Source organism: Ovis aries, chromosome 11 (assembly GCF_016772045.2).
Source record: "Ovis aries strain OAR_USU_Benz2616 breed Rambouillet chromosome 11, ARS-UI_Ramb_v3.0, whole genome shotgun sequence".
Lineage (NCBI taxonomy): Eukaryota > Metazoa > Chordata > Mammalia > Artiodactyla > Bovidae > Ovis > Ovis aries.
Window position 1 is genome coordinate 36,540,264 of NC_056064.1, and position 18,396 is coordinate 36,558,659.

The 18,396-nt window shown below is 41.8% G+C and overlaps 1 protein-coding gene across 2 annotated transcripts in view; it reads right to left on the minus strand.

The window, feature by feature from the left end:
- Positions 1 to 4,271: 4,271 nt before the first annotated feature.
- The window catches only part of KAT7 (lysine acetyltransferase 7), a 35,916-nt gene continuing 21,791 nt past the window's right edge, over positions 4,272 to 18,396 (minus strand). For both annotated transcript variants that reach the window (XM_012185931.3, XM_015098720.3), the window contains 7 exons: positions 17,411 to 17,602; positions 11,948 to 12,037; positions 11,601 to 11,741; positions 10,596 to 10,689; positions 7,861 to 8,007; positions 7,159 to 7,265; positions 4,272 to 5,940 (listed from right to left, as the gene is read on the minus strand). In XM_012185931.3, the coding sequence (XP_012041321.1) occupies positions 5,839 to 5,940; positions 7,159 to 7,265; positions 7,861 to 8,007; positions 10,596 to 10,689; positions 11,601 to 11,741; positions 11,948 to 12,037; positions 17,411 to 17,602 (873 nt within the window). In that variant the 3' untranslated portion in view covers positions 4,272 to 5,838. The remainder of the gene's footprint in view (positions 5,941 to 7,158; positions 7,266 to 7,860; positions 8,008 to 10,595; positions 10,690 to 11,600; positions 11,742 to 11,947; positions 12,038 to 17,410; positions 17,603 to 18,396) is intronic.

An 18,396-nucleotide genomic window follows, 5' to 3' on the forward strand; every position in this document is an offset into this window, starting at 1 on the left:
CCAGAGAATCCTTCCAGACCATTTTAGGAAACGTTACATTCTGTCTCCTTCTTGGAAAATCCCAAGAGGTTCTGAGATGCCCTGAACTCAAGAAACATATCAATATGCAACTTCAACAACTGTTTTCCAAGTTTGACCACAGGACCCATGTTACCTGTAATACTTCACTTAGGGGAATGCTGACATGGAGGCTTCCCAAATGAAAACAGGAAGAGACTAACTCAGCTGTATGTGGAGGCTGTGTTGGGGGATGATGAAAACTACCCAGGTGGAGTCCACTTATGGAAACTTGAAAGCCAAGATAAACGGGAACTTAATCCCAAAATGGGAGGAACTGGAGACCTATTTCTAATAGGATATTCACCCTTCCTGATCCACTTCTCTAAGGTGGTGACTATGAATTCTAAGGCTAGGCAAGGACCTGAGAGGCAATTTGACTGGAAGCTGAGATATCAAATAGGGTCAAACTGGGTCTGTGGGTGCCACTGCATGAATAGTGCTCCCCTGGAGTTACACAAGGTGGAGGTCCTCCTCTGGGCACATCTGGTTTCCAATAACAGGCAATCATTTACCAAAATAAAACTACAAGGACCAACTGTGAAGGCAGGCAGGTGAGGTTCCTGCCTTTTCACTGGAGCTTTCTCAAACCAGTTTATTAACCCAAGTCCAGAAATGACTTCAAAGTCTGTCTCCTAAACTGTATACAAATGTGTGCATATCTGCATTTATGTACACTTTTCTTTTAAAAAACCCAATGCTTTTATTAGATTCTCAAAAGGTCAGAAGGAAAGGTCCTTTACTCTCAAGTCCTTTTTTCACTTACACACTGCTATGTATCTGTATGTATATCTAACCATCCTAAAATAGTCAATGGTTTAAAATACTTCTAGGGACTTCCTTGGCAGTCCAATTGTTAAGACTGTGCACATCTACTGTAGGGGTCATGAGTTTGATCCCTAGTCAGGGAACTAAGATCCCACATGCCACTCAGCGTGGCCAAAAATATAAAACAGTACTTCTCATGATTCTCTAGGCTGGCAACCCTCAGCTGGATGATTCTGTAGTTTCAGGAGGTCACCAGGGTACAGGGTCTGAGTACAGGGCCTGGATTTTTGACACTTAAACTTCTGGTCTGAAAATGTCAGGTTTCTAACAGCAAAAGTAGAAACAGCTAAACTATCACTTCTGGCACCTTGATTAGTGAGAAGTCCAGCCCACACCCTGAAGGAAAATTAGCTCTTATTGGAAGGAACAGCACTCATATACAGAGATGGGATTGTTGGTGACCATTTCTGGAGGTGATCTACCACACCTTTTTTTTTGAGATAAGGGTATAGATTTCAGAAAACTTTGCATATGATTGAATAAAACACGAGTGGTTTCCAAAACATGTACCGAGTTAAGAAACACTGGTTTTGTGAATGGAAATGACTTGTCCAGGGTAAAGATGTTCTCACACAGAACATTCAGGGGGAGCAGTGGAGCCAAAGCTGTACACCACCACAGGTTATTTTCTCCACTCGAGCACAAATCAACAGACCCCAAACCCCAGAACGGCGGTAGCATCTATAGGTTCACATAAGACAGAAGAGACAAACTGATCTTTCAGCACAAGGGACATTTTTCACCACTGGGCAGTCCTTTTTTACCCCCTTCTTAGTGACATTCATTGGCATTTTGTTGAAGATACCACAAAGGAAGTGGGCAATTAAACTGCCCTCATCAGCAGGAGACAGTCTGGGAGATGCAGTCATACAAGTTTGTAGCAGAAAGTGCTGGAGTAAAACCAGTGGTCCAATTCTATAACTCCATAATCCCAATGAATAGCAAAAAGTAGTTTTTAGAACTCCTAACATACATTATATTTAGCAAAGTTTCACCCTATTCTCTGAATATGCAAAACTCTATACAGCACTGTGTATACAAGTGCATCTGTGAAACCATGGGCAGGCAGTAATGTTAACCTTCAGTAAGGAGTTCCCTTTGGTCGTCGCTGGACCTCACTTAATGGGACCTGTCACCTGGGCCTGCACAAACCATGCACAAGCCGAGGGCTGAGTGAAGGCTGGCCGGGGGGGCTCCTGTCTACCTTTCCGCTGGAGCTTTCTCAAACCCTCAATCTCCTGAACTGTAGATAAATGTGCGCATATTTGCACTTCTGTACATTTTCTTTTAAAAGACCCAATACTTTTATTAGATTTTCAAAAGGTCAGAAGTAAAAATGGGTAAGGATCACCACGGAGAGCAACACTGTTTGATCCCAGTACCTGGGATCATAAAAACTATGCTCCTTCAATGTTTGGCATATCAACTGCTCTTCAAAGGAGGAAAAGGCAGATGTGTTTATGCCTAGTTACTAATATACTTCCAAAAAACTGCTTTCCACTCATTTCATATTCCAGAAGGAATGCATGATGGAAGCAAGCTGTGGTATTTTTTTTATACTGGCTTCACATGAACTCCATTAGAGGCCATTCCTAACCCCAGTCAGGCAACCTGCCCAGAACCACAGGGATAAACCAAAGCTCAGGTCATGTCAAGAGAATCATCTTGCCATATAAAGGGCACACCATATTCTTAAAAACTACTTAATGTGACTCATTGTTCCCCCTTGTGAGAAACAGGAAAGCAGGCACCGAGGCATCAGATGACTCACATTAGTTTTGTCAGAAGCATGGGATCTGGACTCAAGAGAAGCAACGCTCTCATTCTGTTTCTATAACCCAGCAGTAAGACTTCTGAGCCTCAAATTTTCTCCTGTGGAAGAGGGCTACAATATTTACCTTACAGTGATGATGTGCTAAGGACTGAAGGAAACCACAAAAGTAAAGGGACACTGCTTACTAAACAGTTTACTCCTAAATCAGAAGCAGATCCAGAATGAGGCACATCTCTGTATCCTGGTTTAGGTCTCTGACCTACAAATGCTGCCCTACAGGAGTAACTAAACTCAATTCTTTCATTTTAAAGTCTTCACCAGTCTTGTCATTCTTCTTGCAATGGAAGCCACTAGAAGCATGGGGGACTGTGGCTGAAGCAAAGAAAACTAACTAGAAGGGAGAAGGTAAATCAATCATTAGGGAATCAAAAAAGCCAAGAAAGCAAATGGCAGAGGAGGGTCAAACAAGGCCAGTGTTAAAGTACCCAGCACAGTGCTGAGCAGAAAAGCAGCAACCAGCACATGCTGAGGCTTTCTTCCTCTAGAAATGGTTGGTGCTTCCACTTATGGAGTCTCAGAGATGCAGGAATGACTCGAGACTTTTGCTCTTCTAACAAAGGAGCCTAAGAAGCTAAACTTCTTTTGTGCAGGTACAAAAGGAGCCAGAGCGAACAGTCTGACTCAAAACAGCCAAGGAAGTGAACGGCCAGTTCCCACACCTGTAAGGATTTAAAGCAGAGAAATCTTCCTTTGGTTTCTAGGTGAGGAAAGAGGGATGACAGTCACCAAAGACTTGTGATCTGCACTGTCTATCCAGTATCACGGTCCATATTACCTTCCTCAGCTTTTCCAAAATGGGAGAGACAACAGAATTTCCCTTAGACGCAAACACCTAGAAGAGGGAAATGAGGGCACACGTTTCTCTAAGATGTGTGTAAGAATGGTCTTTTTATAAGCCTGAGTTTTTCTCATCCCATTTCCTACCCTAGTAGGTGACACGCAGGACACTTAACCTTACCAAGGAAGATACTTAGATTTCCTGCCAGGAGAGGTTCTCACCATGCTGGCCAGAGGGGGCAAATTCACTCCAACAAATACAATTTCCACCCCCCTCCTCTCTACCATCCAGTTAAGTGCCCGGTCTGCCATTTCTCACACTAGGTAAACGCTACAGGAAAGTGCAGCTACTTTCAGAAATCACCTCAACCTGGGAGAGACAATGATTCTTAGAGATGGCATTGCTCACTACTGGCAAGTAAGCCTGGAGGTCAATGAGGACACGTCTGTTCCCACTTCCCACAGCTATACCACCTAGCCTGACCTCCTGCTGAGTCTTCGAATGGATAACAGAAACTACTCACAGCTATGCATACCTGTTAGCTGGAACCAGAGTGTGGCACAGAGAATTTACTCCATCAACTAGACATGCTCAGAGTTAAGCACTCCCTCCAGACAGCCTGCATCAGAGGAAAACACAACTTTCCCCACCCACAAATCCTATCCCTAAACAGTCAGTTTACTGCTTAGAAAATAAACCCCAAGTGCATTTCTTATTAGCAGTAGGCCAGTGGCACCATGTCATACTCAAATGAGAGTTCCTGGGTGAAACAAATTTCAGCAGAGAACATGCTTTATTGACGAGTAGATACAGAACAGCACATTCTACCACATTTGGGGAAGGGTTAGCTTCTGTAAAAGGCCTTTACCCCTTAAGAAAACCCCCAGTGAAATTGCTTTTGGGTAAATTTTAACAGTGACACTGAAACTGGCAGGGAGCTGCCACTGAACATGCTTAAAGTTAGCTCCCCCCAACCCACAGTGAATATAAGTAGTGTACAAAGATGACAAGAGAAAGGCACAAATGACCAGAGTTGGGATTGTGGTGAGGGCTCCACATGAAGACAGCAGTGTTGCAGGAGACCAAGTTGGGAAGGGTGACATGTCATACATCAAAAGCTGCCCCAAGATAGCAGGTTATAATGGGCTAGAGAGAAATTAGAGGGAGCATCTCTTCCTTCACTTAAACAACACCAAAAATAGAGGAGACCAGAGAATGGGGGGATGGTGGTAAATCCCAAAAAGGAAATGGAGTTCTTGGAAGGGCATAAGCACTTTAGTCCTCAGAGGGAGGGTGAGGCACTGTCGAAAAGAAAAGCAAACCTTGGCAGGGGTGGCCATTCTGCCTTGCTGAGTCATGGGCTGAGATACGGAGTCATTCTCAATCACTTCTCCAAGATGTTCAGACAAAAGCAACGCAACTTATGTGCAACTTAGGTGTGTAAGATCAGACCAGTACTGGTGAAAGGTTTCTGCAATATAATTAACCGGTTATCATGCAGCATGAAAGGGAGAACTGGAAATTATTTTGGCACCTGCAAAAGTAAAAAGAGGCAGGGAGTAAAGAGAAGAAAACATTTACTACTGGGCACTTTCTCGTGAGGCAAAAAGTAGTTATTTCATTCCCTTTCACCAAGATGTTGCCCACTGCCCACAGGTGAACTCAAATCCAAATCAGAGAATCACCGCCTCTCAGTCCTTTTCTCCATCTCATTTAGATTATATGCTGTGACCGAGACTAATCCCTGCAAGAGTCTTCACAAGTATTTGGCTCTGGTCAGCCTGATACTGATTAAAAACAGGTCTTTCAGTAAAAATGGAGGAAATAACTTAAAGTGAGATGAAATCCAAAGGGAAGGGACCCCTCCCAACACACACTCAGAAGTGTCACCTCTTCCCTGCCCCTCCAAAAACACATGTAAGGAATAACTGGAAAGGTCCTGGTGGCAGTAACCGTACTTGGTGGTCTGGTGACCAGGTGGCAAGAAGCACTATTACAAAGTTTAGAAGACACGACACAACCTCATGGGGCCAGAGGAGAGAACCAGTGACTGGACAGGTACAGTACCGAAACAGAACACCTTGGGTCAGTGCTACTAGGGATCTGCACTCAAGTGTAATAGAGATCCCATCCAGGCAACCTCACTGAGGCCGAAACAACAGTTCCTCAGAACCAGCGTCTGCAGTGTACACGAAGGTCGGAGCCAGGACAGTCCTGAGGGGGATGGCCTTCCCAAAGGATACTGTACTTGCCAATCACAAGAGCAACAGAAATGACAGACAGATCCCTAGGGTACGGATTCCTACTGCTGGGGTTCGCTGGCTCGGAGTAACCGGTCACTTTAAGTGCCCTTGGGAGGGGTCCATTTTAAACAGCTTGGATCCATGGTTTTATTGGAGTTGGATCTTTTGGCCTCTTTGGCTATCCACTCATCAATGAGATCCTGAGAGAAAACAATGGGAAAAAATTATTATATGCATTCAACTAAAACATCTTTATATGTGGATTCTAAAATGATTGTTAGCAAAGAAGAAATCACCAAAGGTTTCATAATATACTAAGAGACAGGTATTAAAAAAAAGCTCTTTTGATTTACCTAATGTTCTCCTACCTAATCCATTTCTTCCTATTATGCCCTCAGCAAGACCTGAAAATCATTATCCATATTCCCTTATTAATTGTGCATACGTGCTAAGTCACTTCAGTCGTGCCTGACTCTGTGCAACCCTGACAGGCTTCCCTGTTCATGGGATTCTCCATACAAGAACACTAGAGTGGGTTGCCATGGCACCTCCAGAGTAAATGTTGTAAGTCAACTGAAAAAAATTTTTAAATTGACATCAGTCAGGGCTACGGTTTTTCCAGTAGTCATATATGGATGTGAGAGTTGGACTGTGAAGAAAGCTGAGCGCTGAAGAATTGATGCTTTTGAACTGTGGTACTGGAGAAGACTCCTGAGAGTCCCTTGGACTGCAAGGAGATCCAACCAGTCCATTCTAAAGGAGATCAGCCCTGGGATTTCTTTGGAAGGAATGATGCTAAAGCTGAAACTCCAGTACTTTGGCCACCTCATGCGAGGAGTTGACTCATTGGAAAAGATTCTGCTTCTGGGAGGGATTTGGGGGCAGGAGGAAAAGGGGACGACCGAGGATGAGACGGCTGGATGGCATCACCGACTCAATGGACGTGAGTTTGACTGAACTCCAGGAGTTGGTGATGGACAGGGAGGCCTGGCGTGCCTGTGATGGGGTTGCAAAGAATTGGACACGACTGAGTGACTGAACTGAACTGAACTGAACTGAGATGGCATTTGTTAAAGGAATTTAAAACCACTTCTACAGGCCCTGGAGGTTATGGAGATTCTCCTCCACAGATGGGCACTCTTCTCTGATGTAAGAAAATCATCAAAGGACAGAAGTGCAACATAAAGCTGCTTAACTAGAGCTGTTAATGCTTCTGTCATCCAAGTATGAGACAGGAGTTTACCAGAAGCTTCTGATAAGGGTACAGTCGGAGACAAGTCTAACAGTGAGAGCAAAGGAAAAGCTGCATGGAGTCAAACTCTTTAAAAAGGGAAGGTTACCTTTAAGGTGTGAAGGTTCCACTTTGCTAGGCCTCAAGAGACATAAAGCAATGAGTAAAAGGCTAACAGAAACTTTACCTGTCTTTTCAAAACTAGGTGTTTTCCTTTCCAATACTTGAGCATCTGAAGGGCTTGCAGAGTGCTGACAATGTCCACAGGATTCACAGCTGTCTCCTGGCTAATTTCTGAAACAGAAGAGCTACTTGCTCAAAATGCAGACCTCCCCACTCCCTTACCAAGGACCCCTTTCCTTTGAAGGAAATCTACAGACTCCAAATATTTGGAATCTTTGCTACTTGACCCAAGCTGTCCACAAGTTTATAAAGTATTCATCTGACCACTTAAAATAACTACAAAAGAGGGGCAGTACAGCAGGAAACCACTTTGGCTCCTATAGACATTGAAGTCAAAGAACAAACTAAATTATTTCACTCTTGCATAAATATTCCAGGATGTTAGAAGTTCCTGTGTGTGCCAAATGACTTGAAGTTTTTCTTCTTTCTTGCTTTTGTTGAGAATTTTGTGAAATAAAGTGTTAGCAACCTAAAATTTGAGAAACCAAATCAGATAACCAGTCCCTAGGGCCAAATGCTCTGGAATCCTTAGGCACCTTGGTGAGTGGTCCACATCAGTTAGCCTTCCGCTCTCATATTCAGATGCAACACAGAATGTGGCATTACCTTCGCTGATTACAAAACATGAACCAGGCCAAACAGAAAAGTCAGAATATTCAGAGGAGCAAACATCTTAGGTAACATTCTCTAAGAGCAAAAAACCAACCTTTGATAGAAATCTCTTTGCCTTGGAAATTGTGCAGGTAACGAAGAAGCACTTCTTTCCAGTAACTGCGATAGCTTATGAGCCCCAGATCTGACAGTGGACGTTCTGGGGAGCCAACTTTTTCTTCCACTTTGGAAAGCAAATAACCTGCCAGAGAACAATGCAGATACTGTATCTCATCCTAATAAGAACAGCGTACCAAAATGGATAAAGATTTAAGGAATAGAGTCTGCTTGGCAATATCCATCAGGGTCCAGTCATTTAATGCAATGCTATGTATTAGCTGTAGTACAGTTGACTGCCTTTGTACAAACAAAAGGGGACGAATGAGTTTTCACATTTACTTATAATAGACATTTAATATAAAAGCCTTCTAGTGGAAGCCTGCACTAGAAACTTATTAATATTAATAGTTATCTGTAGGTATGCATTAAGAACAAAGTAGATAAGGAATTCCCTAGCAGTTCAGCGATTAAGACTCAGCGCTTTCACTGCCTGGGGCCCAGGTTTGATGCCTGGTCAAGGGTCTAAGATCCCACAAGCCAAAAAAGAGAACAGAGTAGATGGAAACAGATTTGAAAGCCATTTCACTATATAGCTTTCAAGCTTTTTCAGATTTTTGCACTTTATGGATTATCTCAGAACTTGCCTGGTGGTGAGGTGGACAAGAATACTCCTGCCAATGCAGGGGGTAAGGGTTCAATCCCAGGTCCAGGAAGATTCTACATGCTTCAGAGCAACTAAGCCTGAGCACCACAACTGACGAGCCTGCACCCTTAGAGCCCCAGAGCTGAAGCTGCTGAGCCTGAGTGCCTAGAGCCTGCGCTTCGTAATAAGAGCAGCCACCGGAATGTGAAGTCTGAATAGCGTACCAAAGAGTAGCCCCCGCTCGCTGAAGCTAGAGAAAGCCCAGGCAAAGCAACAAAGACCCAATGCAGCCAAAAATAAAGTAATTTAAAAAAAAAATTTTTTTTTTAAGTAACCCTAAAAATTCTTAAAAGAAAAAAAGAATGGATTATCTCAGTACTGCCTATGAAATATTGGTGGTGGGCAGCAGATGGGAATAGACATGATCTGAATTTCACAAAGTCTCCAGTTTTAACAGCTAAACATCTAACTTTCAACACCAGGGGGATGAAGTCAGCAAACTCATACTTCAGGAAACTAAAACTACTGGATAACCAACTTAAATAAATAGCAAAGAAAAAAAAGAGATGGAGCGGGAACCTCTAAACTAAAAACTGATTTATAAGCTACACAGTTCTATCTGTATTTGTATAAAAACAACTTTTTTTTTTAAAGAATCAAATCACAAAATAATGAAAATTTGAATAGTGTATTTTATGACATTAAGGAATTTTTTGTTTTGTAGGGCTTTTTGAGGTATAACAGACATTATACTTTTAGAGATTCCAAAATAACTGAGGGTGTGACTATAAGTAAAACAAGACTGGCCATAAAATGATAATCATTACAGGGGGGTTTCTTATACTATTATGCTACTTTAGTGTATGTTTGAAAATTTCCACAAAGTTTATAACATAGTTGTTACCTATTCAAAGACACACAGTCCCCTCAACTCCATTAGTGGTCTAACCAAGTGGCTAAAAGGATCAAAAAGCTGATTCTAGGAATTCTAATTTGACCAAAATATATCATGTTACAGTGAACATGGAATAAAATACAGCTATATCTCATTACTTACAGTAATTATATTCTATAAAGTCACAGCAAACACTGAATAAGCTATATTGAACCATTGCTCTTGGGGTAAATACAGGGTTAGGTTCCTGTGGACCCCTCATCACATTTTCATCAACCAATCAATATATAGGCAATTTTATGTGTTTTTGTTTAAAGACACCCATTTAATACATACTGTTGACTTAACACTGAACTAAAAGCCAACAGCACAATCACGAATGCCTGATAAAAACCTGTCTAGAAAACACATTTTCTCTGGAAGGCACATCGCAGACTTACTAGACAGTACTTCAGCACTATGCTCAGGGGCCACTGAAAATCAACAGGGAATTCCAGTGGCTACGCTTTCACTGCTGAGGGCCTGGGTTTGATCCCTTGTCAGAGGAATTAAGGGCCCACAAGTTATGTGGCATGGCCAAAAAATAATAATAAAAGATAAAAATAGCAACAAAAAGCATAAAAATATGAACAACATGGCTGTAAAGGACACCAGCGTAAACAAAGCCAAAATAAGTATCTGTTTGACCTCATCTGGAAACATGTGGTGACTTTTTTTTCGCTGCCATGTGCATGTTCTTTGATTTTAGGTTACACATAAATTTTACTGAATAGGCAAATTCTCAAATACAGCATTCATGATTAATAAGACCCAAAGCCTCTATCAAGTGCCTTTAGAGAACAACTTACGAAACCGAACTTAACACCCATAAACAAATGTGAAGCTTTACGGATGAATGTGCTATTCATAAGTCTCACATCAGGATAATACTACAGAGCTTACTTTACTATCCTCTATATCTCATATATCTATAGTCTATTAGGGACCAACTCAGGGTCCTGTATTCATCCGAGCGTTCAATGTGTAGCAGGCCAACTGACAATGTTCAGGTTTTTTCCACCTACTCACTCACTTAATATGAGTGTAATTCCACTATATGCCAGGAATTGTGAAGACAGACCATAGGACAAAAAGACAACAATACTTCAACAATCCCTGCTTGTGCAACTTATGACTTGGCTGTTTTACTTACTGAAATCAATGAGCATCTTGCCATAGCCCTGTCTCATGTACTGAGGCATGGTAAGGATACAGGATACATTGTAGTTGAGGAATGAATTCTTTTCCTAAAATCAAGAGCAAACAGATGAGAAGACTGGAAGAATACGGGACCAAAGGTGTCTCAGCAGTCCCAGATACAAGCAAGGCTGCTTACAAAATACATGCTAACTAGTCCTGGGGAGTGGCTGTCAGGCCTCACAGTTGGTACAGTAGGTTTAGAACACTGAATCCAGTCTAGAGTAGCACTCTTTAAATCACATATTGTATGATTCCCATTTACGTGAAATGCCCAGAATATGCAAGCTTAAACAGAGACAGTGGGCCTGGGAACAGAATGAGTGGAAAGGAGGAGTGACTACTTATGGGTACAGTGTTTCAAATTGGGAGTAACAAAAATTGATAGTGGTGACTGCATGGTGGCTGCACAACTCTGTAACTATACTAAAACCCACAGCATCATACACTGTAAATGAGTGAAGTGTATGGTCTGTGAAAATTATATTTCAATAAAGTTGCTATATTGAACAGTTATAAGCAAAATCTGGCCTTGAATCTTTAAAGGTGTAGTGGTGTTACCACTGAAGGAGCCCAGCTAGAAAACCAGGCAAAAGGAACATATTTCCTGGTTTTAAGCTAATAACACAGAGGAGAGTAAAGCCAAGAGAGCTGGCTGGCTTGGATGGCAAGATGTGGGCTTGTGGGTTAGTAGGCCGGGTGCTGGCCAGCAACTAATGGGCAGGTTCAACCCACAAGTCCAGAAATGAATAAGCCAAAAGCTTTTCATAAAGACTGCACATTTTCATTAAATAATCTTTGATACGTGGATGTCCACCCCACCCCCTGGCACCCTTTAAGAGAAGGGCAATCATCAATGCCCAGGGAACCGCCTCTTTCTGTCAGCGATTTGAGGCTTCATATGCCACCATCAACTACCCTGCTCTGGTCATCAGCTTCTTAATCTCCAGATCCCGCTGACCTTGGAAAAATATCCAATCAGGTGACAACCAGTGCTGTCTGCTTCTGTCATAACATAGAACAGGAAGGGTTCCACATCATAATATAATGTCTTGTGGTCCAGAAAAAGCTTGGCCAACAGGCACAGGTTTTGGCAGTAGATCTGGAAGTAAAGAAACAGCATTTATGTGTCAGCAAGTGATTCTTATACTTAGATAAAGGACTAAAAGATCACACCATTATTGTTAATGGAGCAGAAACTGTATTTTGGCCAATAGAAAAGTTCTATCTTCTTTACAAGCTGGAGATAAATTTCTGAAACTAGTGAAAGTACATTTCCATCCCTTTTTCTGATGTCACCATTTTTACCTTGTTTTTCTTGCCATCTACTTCAAATACAGATATTGAACCTTTGCGATATATCTCATCACCAGGTGGGTGTTTCCACACACACTTAGCCTGTAAAAGAATGGAATTCACATCAGGGAAACAATCCTTCCCAGTAAGACTTGCTGCTCAAAAGGGAAAAGGAACCACAGGTTGAACTGGGTTAGCTGAGATGGACAGTTTGACAAATTGACAGCAAAATGGATTCTTTTCTTTTAGTGAAACAAAGGCTTCTAAATTCACTGCAATATATTTACGGATTTTTATAGCAGTTTGGAACAAGTTTTCTGGATTATTTTCTGGCATTGCTCCAACCTAGGAGATTAAATCTTCTACTATGTAAAAGTAAGATAAATAAAAAATACCCCAGGCTTATTATAAAATGGCTTGTGCCAACAGGAAATTCTTAAGCGGCTTATTTCCAGCAGCTTAAGAGTTGCTAAGTAAAGGTACTCTCACCTTTACCAGTAACTTCTCATTACAATCTAAACCATTATGGTCTTCTTTTCAGATTAGAAAACAGACCCAGTGATAAAAACCATACCCCATCTCCAAATGTTCTCTTTCTTGTACTATAATGAAATAGGACATGTCCTTCTGTGGCTTTAGAAAAATAGGCAAGGAAGCCTGGTTGAGCAACAGGAAGACAGGGCTGGGGTGGGGGGGTGGGGAGACAACAACTTGGCCACAAGAGGGCACAAGGTACCCCTTTCCACACTTTCAAGTGCTCACAGATTTAATGCAGGGAAGCCTCTACTGTAAATAGGTGACTTTTTCAAAGGTTTTATGTAAATACTTTAAAAAGCATATGTCTTCTCCAATAGTCATGTACAGTTGTGAGAGTTGGACCGTAAAGAAGGCTGCATGCCGAAGAACTGATGGTTTCAAACTGTGGTGTTGGATAAGACTCTTGAGAGTCCCTTGGACAGCAAGGAGATCAAACCAATCAATGCGAAAGGAAATCAATCCTGAATATTCGTTAGAAGAACTGGTGCTGAAGCTCCAATACTTTGGCCACCTGATGCAAAGAGCCGACTCACTGAAAAAGACCCTGATGCTGGGAAAGAGTGAGGGCAGGAGAAGAGGACAACAGAGGATGAGATGGTTGGATGGCATCACCAACTCAATGGACATGAGTTTGAGCAAACTCTGGGAAAGTGTGATGGACAGGGAAGCCTGGTGTGCTTCAGTCCATGCAGTCACAGGGTCGGACACGACTGAGGGACTAAACAACAAAAAAGCACACACATGGATATTTTTTATGAAACTGTATTCTGACTCTTTTGGTCAATAAAGAGTCATAAGGGCATCCATGGTGGTCCAAGGGTTAACAATCCTCCTGCCAATGCAGGAGACCCACATGCTGTGTGGCAACTAAGCCCACATGCCAAAACTACTGAGCCAGCACTTAAGATAGAGCCCAGGCACCGCAGCTACTAAAGCCTATGTGCCTAGAGCCTGCTCCGCAACGAGAAACCACCACAACGAGGAGCCCACACACCACAGTGAAGACCCAGCAGAGCCAAAAATAAAATAATAATTTAAAAAATAGCATGCCCCAATTTGTCACATATAAGTGCACATATTCATTCAGTAATGAGAGCTCCACCTGTGATTTGTTCCTGTCTCCACCCCTTTACTCATGTAGGCTCTTCCCAACAGTGAGCAAACTAATGGCAATGATCTGTTCAGAAACAGAAGCCAAACTACTGGCCAAATAGGCAAAGTAAGCCCATTTCTGTGATTATGCCTAAAGTAACAAGAATCTTCAGAGGTATGAATTAAAATAGGTTTTCTATTTCGTGAAATTTGGTTTTTGTAACATATAATACAGTAGATATCATCAAATATTCAGACTGTTTACTTGATCCTCAGACTATATAGGCCCTTTGTTTTCTCTCCTTACTATTTCTTGCCTTTTGGCTACTTCGTTAGTTAGTACTACTAAATAAACAGAAACAGAAAGAAAAAAGAAACAGTAAGCAGTTCACATCAATAAAAATACCAGTCTTTCACATGGCAAACTCTGAATTAGCTTATCTTCATGGTCTACAATCACGGAGCCCAGTCCCCACTTATCACCCACCTGCCCCCTACTCCCAGCATTCTTCCCCACCCAGTCAGTCTAGTGAGAGCCTACTGTGCTGCAGTCTAAAGGGCAGTCTTTAGACTGCAGTCTTAATTGGCAATGGTGGTTCTGGGCCAGAGTGTACTTCAGAGATGGGAACACAAAAAAGCAGTTTTAGCACCAAACTAGGACAAATACTATGACAGAAACTATAGGAATGCTGAGCTATAGATACAGCCACAATCACTTGTGACTATGGAAATAAGAAAAAACAGAGGTTTCCTCATCTTACAGACCAATCTCTACCCCTGCTCCATGGCAGAAATTCAAGACAAGACTTTTTATTCCACAATCAGGAGAAGAAAAATGGCTTAAAACTATAAAATAAGTAAGGAATAAATTTGTAAAAAAAAAATAAAATGATTCAATTGTTTATTCCTATTTTCACAAGAAGGCTGTTCAGAAACCAGCAAACACTAAACAACTCATGGGAAAGGCTGACCCAAGGACCTATTCTGTTAATTTCGTAATTTAGAGTTCCTTCAACACACATTTATGGGGCATTTATTGCCAAAGCTAGTTGCTAGAGATACAAAGGTGAATCACGTTGTCCCAGTTCTATCTAGTGAAGTCCATCCGTTTTTATCCACTTTGAAACAGAAAAACTGTGGGCAGAGGTAATTCATACCCCAGGAACAGAGAAGAGCACACAGCAAGAAAAAGACAAGGAGATGAAAATGACAGCATGTGTTTAACAGCCACCCAGCACCAGCCTTGCCAAAGGCTGTATACTCCAACTCTGATATGTGGCTTTCAATTTCCTGTGCCTTCATTCCATTTCTGTGGACCACTGAGAGGTATTTAGATAGATGTCAAAATCTAGAATCCCCAGGCCGGTAGGTGTCTAATACGCTACTGGAGAAGAGCAACAAAATAGCTCCAGAAGGAATGAAGAGGCTGAGTCAAAGTGGAAACAACACCCAGTTGTGGATGTGTCTGGTGGTGAAAGTGAAGTCCAATGCTACAAAGAACAGTACTGCATAGGAACCTGGAATGTTAGGTCCATGAATCAAGGTAAATTGAAGTAGTCAAACAGGAGATGGCAAGAGTGGGCGTCAACATCTCAGGAAATCAATCAGTAAACCAAAAAGGACCAGAATCAGCAAATTTAATTGATGACCATTATATCTACTACTGTGGGCAAGAATCCCTCACAAGAAGTAGAACAGCCCTCAGAGTCAACAACAGAGTCTGAAATGCAGTACCTGGGTGCAATCTCAAAAACGACAGAATGATCGATCTCTGTTCGTTTCCAAGGCAAACCACTCAATATCACAGTAATCCAGGTCTATGCCCCAACCACTAATGCCAAAGAAGCTGAAGTTGAACAGTTTTATGAAGACCTACAAGATCTTTTTTCATCATCAGGAACTGGAATGCAAAAGTAAGAAGTCAAGAGACACCTAGAGTAACAAGCAAGTTTGGCCTTGGGAGTACAAAATGAAGCAGGGTAAAGGCTTATAGAGTTTTGCTGAGAGAATGCACTGGTCATAGCAAACACTCTCTTCCAACAACACAAGAGATGACTCTACACATGGATATCACCAGATGGTCAACACCAAAATCAAACTGATTATATTCTTTGCAGCCAAAGATGGAGAAGCTCTATATAGTTAGCAAAAACAAGACCGGGAGCTGACTGTGGCTCAGATCATGAACTCCTTATTGCAAAATTCAGTATTAAATTAAAGAAAGTAGGGAAAACTGCTAGACCATTCAGGTATGACCAAAATCAAATCCCTTATAATTATATAGTGGAAGTGACAAACAGATTCAAGGGATTAGATCTGATAGAGTGCCTCAAGAACTATGGACGGAGGTTCGTGACACTGTACAGGACGCAGTGATCAAAACCATCCCCAAGAAAAAGAAATGCAAAAAGGCAAAATGGTTGTCTGAGAAGGGCTTACAAATACCTGAGAAAAGAAGAGAAGAGAAAGGCAAAGGAGAAAAGGAAAGATACATCCATCTGAATGCAGAGTTCCAGAAAATAGCAAGGAGAGATAAGAAAGCCTTCCTCAAGTAATCACTGCCAAGAAATAAAGGAAAACAACAGAATGGGACAGCTTAGAGATCTCTTTAAAATTAGAGATACCAAGGGAGTATTTCATGCAAAGATGGGCATAAAAAAAGGACAGAAACAGTATGGACCTAACAGAAGAAGATATCAAGAAGAGATGGCAAGAGTAAACAGAACTATACTAAAAAGATCTTAATGACCCAGATAGCAACAATGGTGTGATCACTCACCTGGAGCCAGACATCCTGGAGTCAGGAAGTAGTGGAGGTAACAGAACTCCAGCTGAGCTATTTCAAATCCTAAATGATGATGCTGTTAAAGTGCTGCACTCAATATGTCTGCAAATTTGGAAAACTCAGCACTAGCCACAGGACTGGAAAATGTCAGTTTTCATTCCAATCCCAAAGAAAGGCAAGGCCAGAGAATGTGCAAACTATCGCACAATTGCACTCATTTCACATACTAGTAAAGTAATGCTCAAAATCCTTCAAGTTAGGCTTCAACAGTATGTGAATTGAGAACTTCCAGATTTATACAAACTGGATTTAGAAAAGGCTGAGGAAGCAGAGATCAAACTGCCAACATCCATCGAATCATAGAAAAAGCAAGAGAATTCCAGAAAAACATCTACTTCTGCATCATTGACTACACTAAAGCCTTTGACTGTGTAGATCACAACAAACTGGAAAATTCTTAAAGAGATGAGAATACCAGACCACCTTACCTTACGCCTTCTGAGAAATCTGTATGCAGATCAAGAAACAACAGTTAGACCAGACACGGAACAACAGACTGGTTCTGTCTAGTCAAAGCTATGGCTTTTCCAGTAGTCATGTACAGATGTGAGAGCTGGACAATAAAAAAGGCTAAGCGCCGAAGAATTTGAGCTCTTGAACTGTGGTGCTGGAGAAGACTCTTGAGAATCCCTTGGACAGCAAGGAGATCAATCAATCCTACAAGAAATCAGTCCCGAATATTCACTGGAAGGACTGATGCTGAAGCGGAGGCTCCAATACTTTGGCCACCTGATGTGAAGAGCCAACTCACTGGAAAAGACTCTGATGCTGGGAAAGATTGAAGACAGGAGGAGAAGCGGACAACAGAGCATGCGATGGTTGGATGGCACCACCAACTCAATGGACTTGAGCTTGAGCAAAAGGGAAGCTTTGAGGCAAACCTGAAGTGCTACTGTCCATGGGGTGGCAAAGCATTGGACATGACTGAGCAACTGGAAAACAACAATCAAGACACCCTAGAGCTTATCATCACCATGGTCATGGACCTTCAGACAACTTACCATGTGTCGGCGGAGTATTGTTTGGCTCTTCATGTATTTTAAACAGAATTCACACATGTAAAGACGTCCCAGTCGTGCATATTCTTCAGGATAGGGAGAATGGTACCAAGTATCAAGCTCATAGCGACCAAAAGCAATTGTTTTAATCATGTTGCTCCCCTCTGTGATTTGGCCTTGCAGCCTTAACTTCTCCTGTGTTGCAGAGAAGAAATCAAGTTAAAGGAGGATAAGAATTAATCATTTCTATTGTTGTAAGCTGCGTGCATGCCACCACAACCGGCTATGAAAAAAATAGTTTCTGGCTTCTAGCTCATGAGTAACTTACACTGAAGAGGACTATGGGGGCATGGGTCACCAGGAAGGCTAGAGAAAATGTACTGTCTACACTGCCCAGAGCACAGGTCTTGAGAGTGGCTTTTCTCTGCTACCTACCCACTTGGGCCTAATCTCTTGAACATCAGAACAAGCCCTTCGTAAAATTTTACTTTTTATCAGTCTGAAATAAACAGAATTTTAAAAGACCATCTATCACAAACTCCCTACACCTTAACAAACATTCTAAACCTAAACAAAAGCTTCTCGAGAATGCACTTCATACGTGTGCAAAAGCTTTTATAAAGAAAGCTGTATGGATCTGCATGACATGCACCCATGCTGGCCATGCTCTCAACTTGGGTCCTTTAAAAAACACTTTTGAAACACGGATGATGCTTTAATTCTGGAATTTAAAGCTAGAAAGTAGAAGATATTTTTGAATACCTGTCCCCACTCAGTGGCTATGAGTTAGTCACAGAAATAATTCTGAAGAATAATCAGGCAGAGCTCTGAAAAGCTGGCCTAGGAAATGTTCAGTACCAGGGTAAGATAGAGAAAACTGGCAGTGGTAGCCCAGCCTAAATAAGGGCAGCAATCAAACCCTGCCTCTCCCAAAATTTCAACAAGTCTCCTCTATGGAGCCTTATACCAAGGTCACAGGACAAAAATTT